The sequence below is a fragment of the Thunnus thynnus genome, chromosome 17, assembly GCF_963924715.1.
Source record: "Thunnus thynnus chromosome 17, fThuThy2.1, whole genome shotgun sequence".
Classification (NCBI taxonomy): Eukaryota; Metazoa; Chordata; class Actinopteri; order Scombriformes; family Scombridae; genus Thunnus; species Thunnus thynnus.
The window spans coordinates 18,094,911-18,111,195 of NC_089533.1; the positions used below are offsets into that span (position 1 = coordinate 18,094,911).

At 36.7% G+C, this 16,285-nt stretch overlaps 1 long non-coding RNA gene and 1 gene segment (V, D, J or C); both read right to left on the minus strand.

Moving 5' to 3' along the window:
* Positions 1-7,169: 7,169 nt before the first annotated feature.
* Positions 7,170-7,604, minus strand: LOC137201480 (immunoglobulin heavy variable 4-38-2-like). The segment is given in 2 exon segments: positions 7,170-7,474; positions 7,562-7,604. Coding segments are annotated over 2 exon segments (348 nt in total).
* A 1,149-nt stretch (positions 7,605-8,753) lies between these two features.
* On the minus strand, positions 8,754-10,286 carry LOC137201490 (uncharacterized). The gene is made up of 3 exons (XR_010932187.1): positions 10,030-10,286; positions 9,309-9,373; positions 8,754-9,030 (listed from the first exon to the last, which is right to left on the minus strand). It is a non-coding gene; the product is annotated as an uncharacterized lncRNA (long non-coding RNA).
* Positions 10,287-16,285: the final 5,999 nt, after the last annotated feature.

Below are 16,285 nucleotides of genomic sequence, written 5' to 3' on the forward strand. Positions count from 1 at the left end.
GATGGACCATGCTGTTACTATCATCTCTGCTGATTTCTACACGTCCTCTCACACTCGTAGCATAAGTGTTACTACTAGCAGTGGACCAGCCGACCCCTATTCATTCTAGTGCTTTTCCTGCAGGTTGTCTGATCCAGTGCATAGTACAGCAGGTAAATGTGAAGCCAGAGAGTCTCACCAGCCTTTTTCACTACTGAACTGGAGGGAATGGACTCCATACTCTGACCTGTACAACCTGATGAGATGAAAGGAGAGATGAACCACAGAAGAAAATGAGACAAACAGTCATCTGGGAAGTTTTCTGGTATCACTGACTGACCATCACTTGATGTTGTCTGATAAAACAACAAGAAGCAGGAGAACTCACAGGACAGAGAGAGAGCAACCAGCAGAAGAGTGAGTGTGTTCATCATCCTGAGGCTGGAGATGTGACCTCTGATGCTCCACAAAAACAACAAGACCAGTGTCTTGTGTCTTGACCAGTGACAAGAGTATCATGGGGAGGGAGTGGTTCATTTACTGGAAGTCTGTTATAGTTTAAGTTATTTTTTTATAATTTTTTTTAATATGACTTGTCCTTCCATGTGGAATATAATATGACATCCAGCAACAGGAGTACTTATGTATTTTTATTTTTTGTTTTCTTGTGGTATAGACCCAAAAATAGAAAGAAAGACTGTTTGTATGGTACATGTTAAATTGAACTCAAGTATCAGTGATATATATAGAAAATTTGTGGTTGGGTTACTTGGTTGCTGGGTATTTGTGCAGGTCTGTTGGTGGTTTTGTATCACTGTGGAGTTTACACGTACGCAGTAATAAACAGCTGTGTCCTCAGGCTGCAGATCAGATTCTGTCCTGTTAATGTCACTGAACTAGTAGAAATGTGTGTGTGATAGAGGAACTTGTTCTTCAGAGCATTATTTTGGTCAAAATCACCTCCTCCTCACCAATGGAAAATCCAATCCATTGGTTTTCCTTCAGTCTGTCTGATCCAACCTGTTGCATAGCTGTTATCAGGCAGAGAATAACCAGAGACCAGTCAGCAGGACATACACTGCACATGTGACACCTACAAATGTATGGACACAATGGTTAGGTTTGGATCATTATTTTATGTATATTTTGCTGTGAAAAAGGCCAATTTTAAATATGTTTTATTTGAGTTTAAACTTTGTTTTGTGAAGTGTGCTTTTCTGTTCTGCCACAAGAGGGAGGAGTCAACAGAGCGAGCGCTAGTTGTACGCTGCGTAAGGCCTCCGTTCCTCAAACAGAGAACAGCCTGCTGAACAAACACAACTAACGTCTCCTGTCTCTGCTTCCCTGTATTAAACAGGTTAGTAATGTGTGTAAACCTGTCACAACTTATCCCTATGGACTTTTTAAGCCTCTCTGATGTGGTTTGGACCAAGTTTAAGGTAGAAAATCGTGTGTTAGAAATTGGAAGTCAAATAGAGCTTCACTGGCTCCTATGAGTAAAGGGTGACAAAATGGCAGTCTTACTATCAGTGTATTTATTTGTTTCTTCTGTAGCTCCTGTACATCTTCCTTAAACAGCTGCTTAGTTAAGGGTTTAGTGTAAAATTTAATGAAGTGAATGCTATAGGTTTGCATGCAGTGAGCATCGTGGTTAATGTATAGTTATTTAAATGTTATTGGTTGCTCATTCTGGTCGATACACGCTGTTATTGTTGTAAAATGGTTAAATGTAATATGTTAGTATTTTTGAATGACCAAAGTTGTTTATATAGTGTATATATTATTGTTTGTATTATGTAGAAGTGTTCATGTATGCAGTGGAGTGAAGAAGGCTAAACAAAACAAGCTTAAAACAGTGAAGTTACTGCTAAAGTATATTTTGCAAGCTGGTTACAGCAGCAGTAAACGATTGTAAGTTTTAGTACACAGATTTTACAGCAATATTTGGTAACTTAATTATTACCGGTAAATGTATCAACAGATTGGTGTGTAGAAGTTATACATTACTATTATAGCCTTAACCGGTGACAGTTCATCATTGCTGGGTTGTCAATGGATGAATTGTTAAATTTGTTATGCGGAGATTATTGTGAACCAGAGACTTATGAGTCAAGTCTAAGGGAGAGAAAAAGAGATGAAATTTGCTAAATAAAAACAGAGAACAGCCTGCTGAACGAACACAACTAACATCTCCTGTCTCTGCTTCCCTGTATTAAACAGGACACGTCATCTGACTACAGGTAACTCATGCCTGAGGCCTGTAACACACACACTGAAGATTTGCATCCGAGTATCATGGGAAGGGAGTGTCTCATTTACTGGAAGTCTGTTATAGTTTAAGTTAAGTTTGCTTTTTTTTCAATATAACTTGTGCTTCCTCATACAATATAATATCCAGAGACTTGAGCACTTATTTATTTATACTTCTTGAAGTTTTGTTATAGACCCAAAAATAGAAAGAAAGATTGTTTGTATGGTACATGTTAAATTGAACTCAAGTATCAGTGATATATATGTAGAAAATTTGTGGTTGGGTTACTTGGTTGCTGGGTATTTGTGCAGGTCTGTTGGTGGTTTGTATCACGGTGGAGTTTATACGTACGCAGTAATAATAGTCCTCAGGCTGCAGATCAGATTCTGTCCTGTTAATGTCACTGAACTAGTAGAAGTGTGTGTGTGATAGAGGAACTTGTTCTTCAGAGCATTATTTTGGTAAGAGTCACCTCCTCCCCACCGATGCAAAATCCAATCCACTGGTTTTCCTTCACGCTGTCCAGATCCAACTTGTTGCATAGTTGTTATCAGTCAGAGAATAACCAGAGACCTGACAGGTGATGGTCAAAGACTGTCTAGGCTGCACAACCATTGAGTCTGGCTGGATGAGATCAATACTGTACACACCTGTGGAAAGAGAAATCAACATTATCTCCATCATTCATCTGACTATTCAGTGTTTCTAATGTGTTTATTAGTGTGAATCCACTGAAAGCTCCTCACAGGATCCAGCCGCCAGCAGCAGCATCAGAGCTGCAGAGAACATGGTTGATGTTGAATAAATAATTATTTATTTCTTGTTACTTCTATTCATCACTTTGAGGTGAAGAGTTCAGTCTTTCTTATCAAGTTTCCAGACTGAATATATAGAGTGTACGATGATATATTGTTGATTTAGTGAACTTAAAATGGTGCTATGATTTTATTTAAAATGAATTACCATTCATTCATGTATTATTGTAGATAAACTGATTTTAGTCTAATACTGAGTGTTGTAGTATTCTGCAGCTGTGTGGAGGTTTGGAGTTTCACATAAAATACTTTTTTGTTGTATCAGTACTGAAATTTAAGTTAAAAAAAAGGTTGCTTTCGGTAAGAAGAGAATTAAATCTTTCTAAAAAACTGTCATTAGGATTCTCTCTTTAAAAATCTAAAAGGTAATAAGTGATTAACCATATGAGATAGTTGGAGTTTTTCAGCCCAATGTTGATGAGTATTGTAGGATTTTGTACAGCTGCTCAACCAACTCAGTCACTGTGAGTCTCGAGCACAATAATAAACAGCAGAATCTTCAGTCTTCAGACTGTTCATCTGCAGATACAGCTGCTCTCTGCTGTCGTCTCTGGAGATGGTGAACCGGCCTTGAACTGACTGAGAGTAGTATTTGCTACTACCACCACCATAACTGATAGCTGCAATCCACTCCAGTCCTTTTCCAGGAGCCTGTCTGATCCAGTACATATAGTAGTTGCTGAATGTGAATCCAGATGTTGTACAGGTCAGTTTGTGGGATTCTCCAGGCTTTTTAACTGCTGGTTCAGATTCTGTCAGAGTCTGACCATCAACACCTGTCAAGATGAAAAAGGAAAATAATCAGTTGATTTAAGCAGGTAACTTTTTAACAACAACTTCAACTCAAGATCAGTGAAGATCTTCACCTGCCCAGCAGAGAGTTAAAAGCAGCAGTCCTGTCCTATAGTCCATCATGTTAAACTGTGTGTCCACTGTTCTCTGTCATCCTCTCTGCAGTCAGATAAGTAGAGGTGGAAGACATCAAGGTTTTGCATTGACTCCTCCTTACAGCAAGCAGAGAACTGCATTGAAGTTTTTAAAATATGCAATACTCTTTTACGTTGCATAAAACAAAAGTCGCAGTAGACAATTTGTCATTTTCTTTGCAGTTGGATCAGTGAAGTTGGAAGTCAACCAAGTTTTGAATTGACTGGTCCTCACATGGAGGACAAAACACAATGTAATAATTTCAACACAAGCTAAATTAATTTTGAATTAAACAATCTAAATTTGAAACTTCTACTGAATCAGAATTGTCTTCAGAAATTGAATATTGTGTTCAAAGTTTGAGTTGCAACCATCTCGTGTTGTTGGATATCAGAGTATCACTCAACACATACATATTTTTAACACACTCGCAACTGAATTATCATGGCACAAAATCTTAACTTTGCCAAAACATGAGATGAATCTCACCTCAGATAACTAAAATGATTTTCATACACATGAACAAAAACCAGTGGCTGCCTACAAGAAAGGACATCTAAAATCTGATGAACCATTTTTAAAAATGGTGAACATTAATCTACAATATGCAGAGGACTAAGACATCAAACAACCTGTTTTAATTTATAATCATTAATAATAGTGCAGAGGAGCAAGAAAGAAATAACACTGTTGTTAGTTGTTTATAACTTAATTTTATTTTAATACCACAGCCTATTTAACTTATTTACAGTTTGATAATATCTTGATCTACTGAGGTCACCTGTAATGTTTGCATCTATACTGGAGACAGATCGTACCAAAGACTGTGAAAGTGTTTTGTAAAGCTCTTGTATTCTCACGAGTAAAAGCAGAAAATGTTACATTTCTTGTCCTGTTCAGTCCTTCCTCTCATTGTTAGTCCAGACTGACAAAAGTAATTTATGTGGAGCCACAAACTAAAATTAAAAGTGTCATAAAGAAAGATTATTTATGTTTTGATGAAGAGCTTTTAAAGTGTAGTTGTCAACTGAAATAATGCTGCAACAAATTCACCACTTGAAATATAAATATTGTGAGTCAAGAAGAGAGAACACTTTTTGGTAAATGCCTCCACTGAATTATTATTATTATAATTATATATTATAATAAGTCATGTGATATTTATTTTACTTTTTATGGTTAAATATGATCAAATACTCTCTCCTGTTACTGTAACAGTGAACTGGTGTTGAAATCATTAGTGGTCTGAGGGCTCCTCCTCTGGTAGCTTCATGTTACAAGTGTTCAGGCACTGAGGGGTTTTTGTTCAGGTCTGCTGATGGTTTGTTTTATTGTGGGTCTCTGGCACAGTAATACACAGCAGTGTCTTCAGGCTGCACATTCTGTCCGTTTAGAGTCACTGTGTTGCTGGAAGAGTCTAAGTCGATACTGAACTTGTTCTTTAGTGAATCCTTGTAGTATGTGGTGGATCCAGCTCTCATTCCAATCCACTCCAGTTCTTTCCCTGCAGGCTGTCTGATCCAAGCTGTCCAATAGCCACTAACAGAATAAGAGACCTGACAGGTGATGGTCAGACGTTGACCTGGCTGCACAGTCACTGAGGCTGGCTGTGTCAACTGTTGACACTTCACACCTGCGAAGAGAACAAGAAAATATTTTGTGACAAATTATCAAAAAACAGGAAGAACTGCTGACTATGAAAAAAACAAAGAAACTCACAGGATCCAGCTGCCAACAGCAGCAGCAGAGCTACAGAGAACATGGTTTATGGTGAAACTGATGTACTGTGATCTCCACTGACAGTCTGATGTGAAGTTTTTATATCTGAGAAAGAAGGAGGATCACTGAGTTTGCATAGAATCAAACACATGAAGCATTAATGTTGGTCTAACTGGAGACTAATAGAAGAGTCTGATGATTGTTATTATGGAAATCACCTCTGCTTTACATACCAGATTTTTATTTCATTACTCACTTAAATGTAACATTTTGAAAATGTCGCTGACTTCAATGAAACAACTGTTACTATTTAAAATAATGCATCTCTGCTTTTACTGTAAACTATTATGTATTGTTGTGACCACATAATAATATTAATAACAGTAAGGACTGTTGTTTGGGAAATTTTCATCATGGATAATGGAACACATATTCATTAAAATTAACGCCGCAAAAAGTGATGATGAGCACCATGGACACAGGAGTAACCACCAACACTGTTAGCGTTCTCTAAGCCATGTTTACAGTGTGATTAGTTTGTTTTCATATTAAATATGACGTGAACTGGTTTCCTGAGAGAATTGATTCACTGTCAGCTTCTCCTACATCAGTCTCATAATTAACTTCAAAAGTATGAGCACAGCATAATACTAAATAAAATGGCCTTCATACAATTTATTAATCATCAACTGGTGATTTAAGACACCTGCATGACAAAAAGGATGAGCTGAGTACATTTTGAATTATCAAAATATTAAGCTCAAACCTTTGATATCCATCAGAATCCTGCTGTTTTTGAGGAAAACGTTATTTTTAAATTTTCTTTGAGATAATCAGCTTTTTAAAACTGTTATGTATGATCTGCATTCATGTGTTGTGGTTATTTAATAAAACAATATTTCAAAACAAACACCCAAACAGGTAAATATTCACTGTGGGAGGTTTACTATTACTGTTAACACAACACTTATCAATGAGAGCTGAAAATTTTAAATGATGAAGTTATGGAAAAGACACGACTTTTGGGGGTTTCACTGCTTCCTTTTAAAAACAAGGTGCATGTTGAAATGTTGCTGTTATTCGTTCCTCGATATTCTACATATAGACATTATGAGTCAGAGAAATAGGAGACTATTTGGGAAAAGCATCAACTTGTGAAATTGTAGCTCACACCAGTCTCTTTGAATATATGATGGTTTAAAGTTTAATAATGTCTATTATTGTAATCCATTTGTCCCATCATGTCATATATCAGTTATTATAATGTTCTAGTATCTATATTATTGCATTATGCAATCAAATGCTTTTATTATACTTTTTTCGACATCTTCAGTACTAATGTACAGTAAACAGTATTTATAGACTGTTTGACTTAGACTTGAAATCATTAGTGGTCTGAGGGCTCCTCCTCTGGTGGCTTCATGTTACAAGTGTTCAGACACTGAGGGGTTTTTGTTCAGGTCTGCTGATGGTTTGTGTTATTGTGGGTCTCTGGCACAGTAATACACAGCAGTGTCTTCAGGCTGCACATTCTGTCCGTTTAGAGTCACTCTGTAGCTGGAAGAGTCTAAGTCGATACTGAACTTGTTCTTTAGTGAATCCTTGTAGTAAGAGCCTCCAGTATATCTACTTCCAATCCACTCCAGTTCTTTCCCTGCAGGCTGTCTGATCCAAGCTGTGTAATAGCTGCTAACAGAATAAGAGACCTGACAGGTGATGGTCAGACGTTGACCTGGCTGCACAGTCACTGAGGCTGGCTGTGTCAACTGTTGACACTTCACACCTGCGAAGAAAACAAGAAAATATTTTGTGACAAATTATCAAAAAACAGGAAGAACTGCTGACTATGAAAAAAAACAAAGAAACTCACAGGATCCAGCTGCCAACAGCAGCAGCAGAGCTACAGAGAACATGGTTTATGGTGAAACTGATGTGCTGTGATCTCCACTGACAGTCTGATGTGAAGTTTTTATATCTGAGAAACAAGGAGGATCACTGAGTTTGCATAGAATCAAACACATGAAGCATTAATGTTGGTCTAACTGGAGACTAGTCAAAGAGTCTGATGATTGTTATTACTGTATATCTGCAAAGTGAATACACACCTGGAAATCACATCTGCTTTACATAAGATATTCTAATTTCATTACATTTATTTCATTATTTGTTGACTTTACTTACTTATTGCTTTCAAACAGAAATACAACAACAGCAGCAGGATCATGTAAATATCATGAAAAGTTGAGTTTGCATAAAAGACGTTGAATAGTTTCAGTGTTTTCAAATGTTTGAAGACACACAGAGAAACTTGGACTTTATAGATTACTGCTGTCTTCTCTCAGCAATGGTTTCAATGAAGCTACAGTATGTGATGGAAGAGTCAGATTTTTCATTTATATTAATATTATATTTTTTGTAATGAAATCTTACTTTTAAAGCTCAGTCATACATCAGTGGTACTCAGATGACTGTGTGTTGTGTAATTGTGAATTAGTTGACCTGAGGACATTAATAATGTGAGACTGTGCAGAGTCTATCAGTGAGGATGAGAGGAGGAGGACATAGTTTTTGTTCATCCAGCTTTAATAAAAATACACAACAGCTCCTTTAGGCTTTCTGTTGTTCATCTTGAGATTTACTTCCTGTCTGTTGAGATGATGAATTGACACTGACAGACTGAGCTGCACTCACTGCTGATGGTAAATATCATATTGAGTCAAAATATATGATTCAAAATAAGCTCATTCAAATTCAGAAATGACTTTTGTTTCAAGCACATTTTGACACCATGTACATGACAAGCAGGAGAATCAGGCTTTAGTTCAGTGCAGGTTTCAACTGTCAGTTAAGATTAATGAGAAAAGCAGATCTGAGTGTTTCCTTACTGTAAAAGAGGAGAGAGAAACTTGACACTGACCTCTGGTGATTTTGTAGAGAAATCTACAACTGTTTTTTCCCTCCTTCATATTATGATTCCACATGATTTATAGACATTATGTTGTCTTCATTTACAGAAGGTTTACAGGTCCTTTTTAAGAAAACATCTGAATTATTATTTGTAGTAGTTTGTATTTTCTTTATTTCATCTTAATCTTAACAGCAATCTTAACAATCACAGGGAAAATGCAAGTAAAATGAATGTAAAAGAAATAGGATGTGTTGTAAAAATGTTGATGAGCAATATCTTTTGAACAGACTCCAGCGATGTCATTGTTTCCTCCTGATATTCAACTGTGAACTATAGCAAGATGTGAAGAGGACAGCCAGGGTTGTGGTGAAGTCAGGTCTCCATCAGCAGCATCCATTTAGTCGTACACAGGATCTCAGGTTCAGGTTCTCCTGATGAGTAATAATAAAACACTGAATTAACAACAATTCTATTACCTTAAAGTACTGTTTTCTCTGTGAAAACTAAACTTACACAACAGAGACAATATCGTTTCTGAGTTAGTACATGAGAACATATCTAAACAGATGACTGCTGAGATGCTTGTAGTTAAGCCAAAATAAATATAAAATATAAATATAAAATATCTAAAAACAGGCACATAGTATGACAAGCACAACTGCCACAAGAGCTGACTAACTTGGCTTTGTCAATGGATTTTAAATCTTACCTTACACAGTGAGACCTGAGATGATGGAGAGACTGGACTCTGGCATCAGCAGGAGTTGTCATCAGCTGTGAGGAGTAGAAAGAAATGATGAAGAAAGGCATCAGGATTTAGAGCCGTGCATGACTTTGGAAAACATTGCTTTTACTGAGAGTGATTACTTTTTAATTAATAGTCCTATACACGCAGGCGCGCGCACACACAAACATACATAAATACATATACATCTTGGAACACAGTAATTTCACACAGTTTGGTAGTAGATGATAGACTATCAGAGCATTTTGCCATCTTTATCAGACCTAACGTTAGAATAGAATAAATAATAAACTATTAAGTTACAGGGATGAAAAAAACGGTGATGTTTTCACTGTGAAAACATCACCGTTTTTTTAACAGTGTTGAGTTAGCCAGGGGGTGACACAGGCTAAACACACATAACAGTGCTCTCACATGTCCCAGAATTTATAAAGCTAACATCTGTAACGTTAAGGCGTGTTGACAAGTTTCGTAACATGAAGCTGTTTCAGTTTAACACAATGCAGTCAGGTTGGGTTTCTGTGGATTTCTGTTAGCTAACAGACCACTAGCTAACATAAGAATGTTAGCACAGCACACTTCTGAGCGGCACACTTCTGATGTGAATAAATTAAGTACAAAAACTAGCTTGGTGTGATGTCTGGTGTTAGTCAGGACCGAGTGTTTTAATGTTGAAGACACTTACTGATCAGCTGCTGATGTCAGTGACTCCTGCTGCTGCTGCTCCGGACCGACGGCTAACGTTACTCCTCACCACGCTGCAAGAAGTGCACTGTCCACACATTAAACAATATAAAAGTGTATGCACCCTTTCTCCGCTTAAAAGAACACTAGTTAGTCCTTGGCTCTAGTAATGCTATGGTTTCAATATAGATAAATAAGTATAGTTCTGCCTTATTGTTATATTTAGTAGTATAAAGTGTGGTTACACAGAAGAGAGAAATAGATGCTTTAACTTCCCTCCCAGTAATAAGCAGAGACGGTGGAAGCTTTATTTAAATTTCTACTTTTGGTTATTTATTCATTTTATTTAGATAATGTGTCCATTCATTTGATTTGATTCTTTCCCCTGATTTTTTTTTTCTCTCTGGGGGAAAGTGTGCAGTCAATACTTAAAGCAGCTATTATTGACTTCACTTATAGAGACTTATCAGTGACTCTGCAACAGCCCATAGACTTTATTTATATGTTGAGTTTCAGCTCATTGTTTATCTGTCGCAACTTTACTGTTTTGGTTCACTCTGACCATTCTCATAGCGTCAATTTCATCCAAAGCAGGCATCTGTTTTCAGCTTTAGCGACTAGCTGCTGAACATACTCAGGCATTTAGTAGGTAAAAAGCCACACATAACTCCAAATGAATGATAATGTTGCTCCATAACTGCTGGATGTGTAAATAATCAACTGTAATTTCAACATATAAAAATAAGAGGTGATGATATGTCAGTGATGTGTTTAGATATTGCAGCTTTATGAGCCACAGAAACAATAACCTAATACTTCTATTCGGTTTTCACTGTGTGTGCATGTGTGTGTATGGCCCAGTATTTATTCTTTACATACTGTATTGTATTAATGTACTTAATTATTTCCATACAGCTGAATACACAAAACAAGTGAGATAGTTGTGGTTTATCAGCCCAGTAAGGATGAGTACTGTAGGATTTTGTACAGCTGCTCAACCAACTCCAGTCACTGTGAGTCTCGAGCACAATAATAAACAGCAGAATCTTCAGTCTTCAGACTGTTCATCTGCAGATACAGCTGCTCTCTGCTGTTGTCTCTGGAGATGGTGAACCGGCCTTGAACTGACTGAGAGTAGTATTTGCTACTACCACCACCACTACTGATAGCTGCAATCCACTCCACTCCTTTTCCAGGAGCCTGTCTGACCCAATGCATCCAGTAGCTGCTGAATGTGAATCCAGAGGCTGTACAGGTCAGTTTGTGGGATTCTCCAGGCTTTTTAACTGCTGGTTCAGATTCTGTCAGAGTCTGACCATCAACACCTGTCAAGACAAAAAAGAAGAGTCACCTGCTTCATATATTTGCAATAATTTGAGGACAGATTCAATTCAAGATCAGTGAAGATCTTCACCTGCCCAGCAGAGAGTTAAAAGCAGCAGTCCTGTCCTATAGTCCATCATGTTAAACTGTGTGTCCACTGTTCTCTGTCATCCTCTCTGCAGTCAGATAAGTAGAGGTGGAAGACATCAAGGTTTTGCATTGACTCCTCCTCACAGGGAGAAGTAAACTGCAGTGGATTTGTCTCTCAGTTATTTTTTGGTGAAATTAGAGAATGGATGCTCACTGAAGAGGAGTCACTCCTCTACAGAGCTCTTTGCTATTTGTTTTTGACTCTATGTGTTGTTGTATTTGTAAAAAGATTGCTACAGGAACACAATTTTAAAAAGTGACAATAATTCTAATTCTAATGAACTAATTAACCCTATTTGTAATAAGAATGCTGGAAACGTTCATCTTCTTTCAGCCAGACAACTAACAAACTCACTGTACTGAAAATGTATATATATATAAATAATCTATTCTATCGATCTGTCACAATAGTTGTGATCATGTTGACTGTTAATCACAGGTTAGATAAGTAGATATTTCAATTATAAGAAAGGCAAAAAGGTTTTGATTTGTCAAATATTGCAATGCAACACAGATTGTTTTGTAACTGTAAAATGTCCCAATTTTAGGATTGTTTGTAAATGTAATTATGTATAGCAAATATTCTTTTTGTTAGCTCATTGTTCTACAATCTCAAAATTGTGTGAAATTGTACAAATGACTTAATTACACATTTTTGTATCACATGTGTGATCTTTATGCATGTATTTATTAAATCATACAATTGCAGTTTCACTATATACAAAACATTTAACTATCATCATTGTCAACTATCAACAGTCTTTTTACATCTCCTCTAAACATTTCTTCCAAGAAACAAAATATAAAACATCTTTTTCCTATGAAGAAAGAAATATGTCTCTACTTTAATTTTCTATATTCATGTAAGTTTCTATTGTTTCATTAGTTTAATATTTGTCAAGACAAAAAAAAGTAAACAGTCACTTTCTACATATGTTGGCAACAATTTGAAGACAGATTCAACCCAAGATCTGTAAATATTTTCACCTGTCCAGAAGACAGTTAGAAGCAGCAGTCCTGTCCTAAAGTCCATCATGTTAAACTGTGTGTCCACTGTTCTCTGTCATCCTACCATCCATCTGCAGTCACATAAATAGAGGAAGATATTTTGCATTGACTCCTCCTCAAATGGAGGAACTGGATCGGACTCGGACCTCAGTTCATGTTTGGTGGAGAATGTATGTTCACTGTGCAGAAATGAATCCTCCAAACTCTTATACTTCTAATCTCCTAAGTTAATTTTGAACACTGCAGTACTGTAAATGCTTGTCAACTGACTCATAAGGATTGTGATTCAATTTTCTTTAAAAAAAAAAGAAAAATGATTCAAAGTTTTCAGTGCCTCTAAGGTACATGATTGTTTAATTATACTGGAACAGAATAAAAGTTAAAAAATAAACACTTTATACTTTAATAAACATATTTCTCTGCAAGTGTCATCTTTGTAAAAGGCACCACATCAGGTAACAAAAACACCATAGTGAAGAAAATGTGAATGAGTATAGAGGAACATGTAATATATGCAGATCAATTTTTACATGAATCAATGTGAAAATAGTCTGATGTCAGATATCAATCCAATCACTTGTGGTCTTTCTTGACGTTACTTCTAATGCACATGATTTATCATGATCAGTATGAGGATCAAACCCAGTCAGTTCTAGACCGCCCTCTAGAGGTTTGAAAGAAGTCAATGTGACCTGTGACACCTCATTTTCTACATGCCTGTTATCAAAAATCTTCTCTTTTTTTTATTGGTTAATTACTCTGCTCATTTTGTGTGCCTCTTGTTGTCATTTATTTTTTGTTGTATGTTCCTAAATTATGTTTGCTCGTTGTTGTTTTTTCCCCTTTTTTTATTGTTTGTTTTTCTCCTTAAGTTGAGGGGAGGTCAGTTGTATAAGCTTGTTGCTTCTTGACTTCTCATGACACATCTCTTAACTTTCATTATCTGGATTTTATGCAGTATGTTTGTGCAAAAAAAAAAAAAAAAAGAAACAGAGACATGTCTCAGCGTGTAAGAAGACATGAATTTGCGTAACCTTAGAATTACAAGGTTCTACTTGACATTTTTGGCAAAACTGAGTTATACACATTAAACTACTCTTACATTATTGACCCTAAAATTTGAGAAAAATTGAGGTTCTATCAATCAGAAATCAATCTTAAACTTGGTGCCAAGAGGTTTGATCTGCAAAGCGCCAATCAGCGCTTGCACTGTATGGGAATATATGAGAGTATATGGGAATGAGGTGTCTGTGGCTCAGGAGGATGAGCATGTCGTCCATCAATCAGAAGGTCGGTGGTTCCTCGACTCTTGTCTGCATTTTGAAGTGTCCTTGTGCAAGATACTGAACCCCAAATTGCACCAGCATCCTGCCTGGTAGCTTGTCACCATCAGTGTGAGTGTGCGTGTGAAAGGGTGACTGAGCAGCAGAATATATAGAGCTTTGGTTAAAAGCGTTATATAAACAGCCATTTACCATTTACCATGTAGACAGGAGGACCAATCAGGTTCTGTCTCTTTACCATGTGATCTCACTGCTCTATGACTGTGGTTAAAGGAGCTGAAAATATTATGAATTGTTGCTAAATCTTATGTTTTGAGACCTCCAAACTGATTATTTTATCAGAATAATTATGTATGACACTGATACAAACACCAACTGAGTTGAAAGTCAGTTTTTTATCTTGTTTGAACTCAATAAGAAGCAGATATTTACCTTCATCTACCATGCTAGTCAGCAAGCTTTCTAAGTTTAATTACTTTATTATCATGTTATTATTAGTGACTTAAGTTGCTATGACTACTTCAAAAATGACAGCATTGAAAGCCAAAATGTTAATATGTAAGAATATGAGATACATTCAGGCTGCTATAGTAGCTGTTGATGCTAACGCTATCTGCATGCTAACTGGGTTTGTGTCTGTTTAATATTATTACTTGAGTCCTGCAGCAGACACAGTGATGACAGTGATGACATTCACAGTTCAGACACTGACAGAGACCCCAGTTTGTCAAAAAAGAAGTAACAAACAAAAAAGTAAATTTGGAAATGCTCTGAAAAGAAGAGCAGCAGACAGACAGCAGCAAAAGACCAACAACAAAACAAACCAAATAAATGGATGGCCATAACATTAACCTATCATACTGTCGAGTTATCAAGGGCAGTGAGGAAAATGAGCTACTTCCTGGCAGCAACTCCTATGGTCTGCCCACCAGACTGATGCGGTCTGTCTGAGACCCAATGATTTGCACTGTGGACCAACATAGCTATTATACATTTTGATGTGAGACTGGGTTGACTCATGCCTAAACCTAAGCAACCTAACCAACAAACGAAACAAGTCCTAGCCAATCAGAGGCAGAGTGGGGCGAGTTAGTCTGTCGCCATCCAGAGGAAAAAAATTTTGCCTCCAGCATGAGAAAGTTCTATCTGCAGTCTTGCAACGTTAGCTTGTAACACTTCCGTCTCCTTGTGGACTTGTGTCTCTCATTGGCTATTGTGGTCCTGCTTGAAAAGTAGTGACGTAATTATTCAGATTTTAACTCCACATAACTAAATATCAAACATGTTTGAAATTATCGGGGCGGCCCTGATGAGTCTGCAAGCAGTTCTGGAGGTTTAAGATTGGATCTGTAAACTCCTCACATTAGCAGATAATCTGGGCAGAACATGAGTACTGACCGAGGTCCCAGGCCAGATTTTTCCTCTGATTGTCTGGAGGGGTGAATCAGCGATAAAGCAGCCAAAAACTCCCGTAGTCTGAGCCTGCAATAAGACATCTCCATCTACATGACTAGAAAGACAAGCTGAGTAAATTTTGAAAAGTTAAAGTATTATTATTAGATATGTTTTAAAGTGAGGATTGCTGTTTCTAAAATTGAACAGCTTCAGTTATACTGTAGTCTTCACATTATAATAAATACATTGGGGGTTAAAGATCTCTTCAATAACAGAAAACATATGTACAAATATTTTTTCTTACTCACTGTAAGTATGTATGTATTGTATTTGCTGCAAAAAGAAATACAGTGACAGCAGTCAGGATCATGTAAATAGTGTGAAAACCTAATCTTGCATAAAAGATTTAACGGTTTCAGTGTTTGCAGGTGTTTAAAGCCACAGACATGGAGCCTCGAGATAAACAGCTGCTCAGGAACTGAAACCTGTGTGACAATATGCAAAAAACTAAATCCTGTAACTTAGAAGAAAACTATTTTAGTTCATGCATGATGAAATACTTTCTGTAGCAATAATCATCACATTTTGCCTTTATCTGAGGTGGTTACACATGTGTTATGAATAAAAAACTAAATCAACTATAAAGCAGTTGGTTGACAAGGTAAACACTGTAAAAAAATAAACAAAACAAATAAATAAATAAAGACACAATTTATGTGAATCTGATCCTGCCTGCAGATGGATGTAGCTTCCTTTTCCTCATATTCTGATTTAGAAAACTTTATTGCCTGTTTTATTCTGTGAATGTGGAGATAAGTCAGACAGATTAGTAGAGGTGGAAGACATATAAATGTTTGCATTTCCTCTTCACAGGAAGGAGAGAATCAGATTGATCACTGTACTGACACATTTGTAGAACAAACAGGAGTAAGAAAACCTTATTATATTAATCCATTCACCTACTGAACTCTATCACACATTACTGCTGAGAGAAGAATCATATAAGAAAGGAGGACAATAAGGAGGACATTGTTTTAGATCAAAAATCCCAGGAAGTGTTTGTTACTGCAGGATTTGTTGTTTATGTGACTTTAATTA